This window comes from Myotis davidii, unplaced genomic scaffold, assembly GCF_000327345.1.
Source record: "Myotis davidii unplaced genomic scaffold, ASM32734v1 scaffold663, whole genome shotgun sequence".
In the NCBI taxonomy this organism is placed as follows: Eukaryota; Metazoa; Chordata; class Mammalia; order Chiroptera; family Vespertilionidae; genus Myotis; species Myotis davidii.
Window position 1 is genome coordinate 499,726 of NW_006295816.1, and position 252 is coordinate 499,977.

The following is a 252-nucleotide window of genomic DNA, read 5'->3' on the forward strand; positions in this document are numbered from 1 at the left end:
AACCTCCAAGCGGTGGGCCGGTGGGCAGCGCGTCCTGCCCGCGGGTCCGTGTGCCCTGCGCCCGGGACGCGTGCTTCCGCCCGGCTCCAGGGACCGCCCGCCCCGCCCCACCGCGCGGCGGGTTACCGGCTCCACCCGGTCCGGGGAGGCATTGAGGAGGTCACTGAGCTCCGGGAACATGCCGAGCTCGCGGAGCAGCGTTCTGGACGGGGAAGTAAGACTTCCGCGGAGATCAGCAGGGACCGCAGCACA

At 73.0% G+C, this 252-nt stretch overlaps 1 protein-coding gene across 1 annotated transcript in view; it reads right to left on the reverse strand.

Moving 5' to 3' along the window:
• The window catches only part of ELP6 (elongator acetyltransferase complex subunit 6), an 8,521-nt gene extending 8,275 nt beyond the window's left edge, over positions 1-246 (reverse strand). The window contains 1 exon segment of the mRNA XM_006770427.2: positions 127-246. Within this exon segment, the coding sequence (XP_006770490.1) occupies positions 127-180 (54 nt within the window). The 5' untranslated portion in view covers positions 181-246.
• Positions 247-252: the final 6 nt, after the last annotated feature.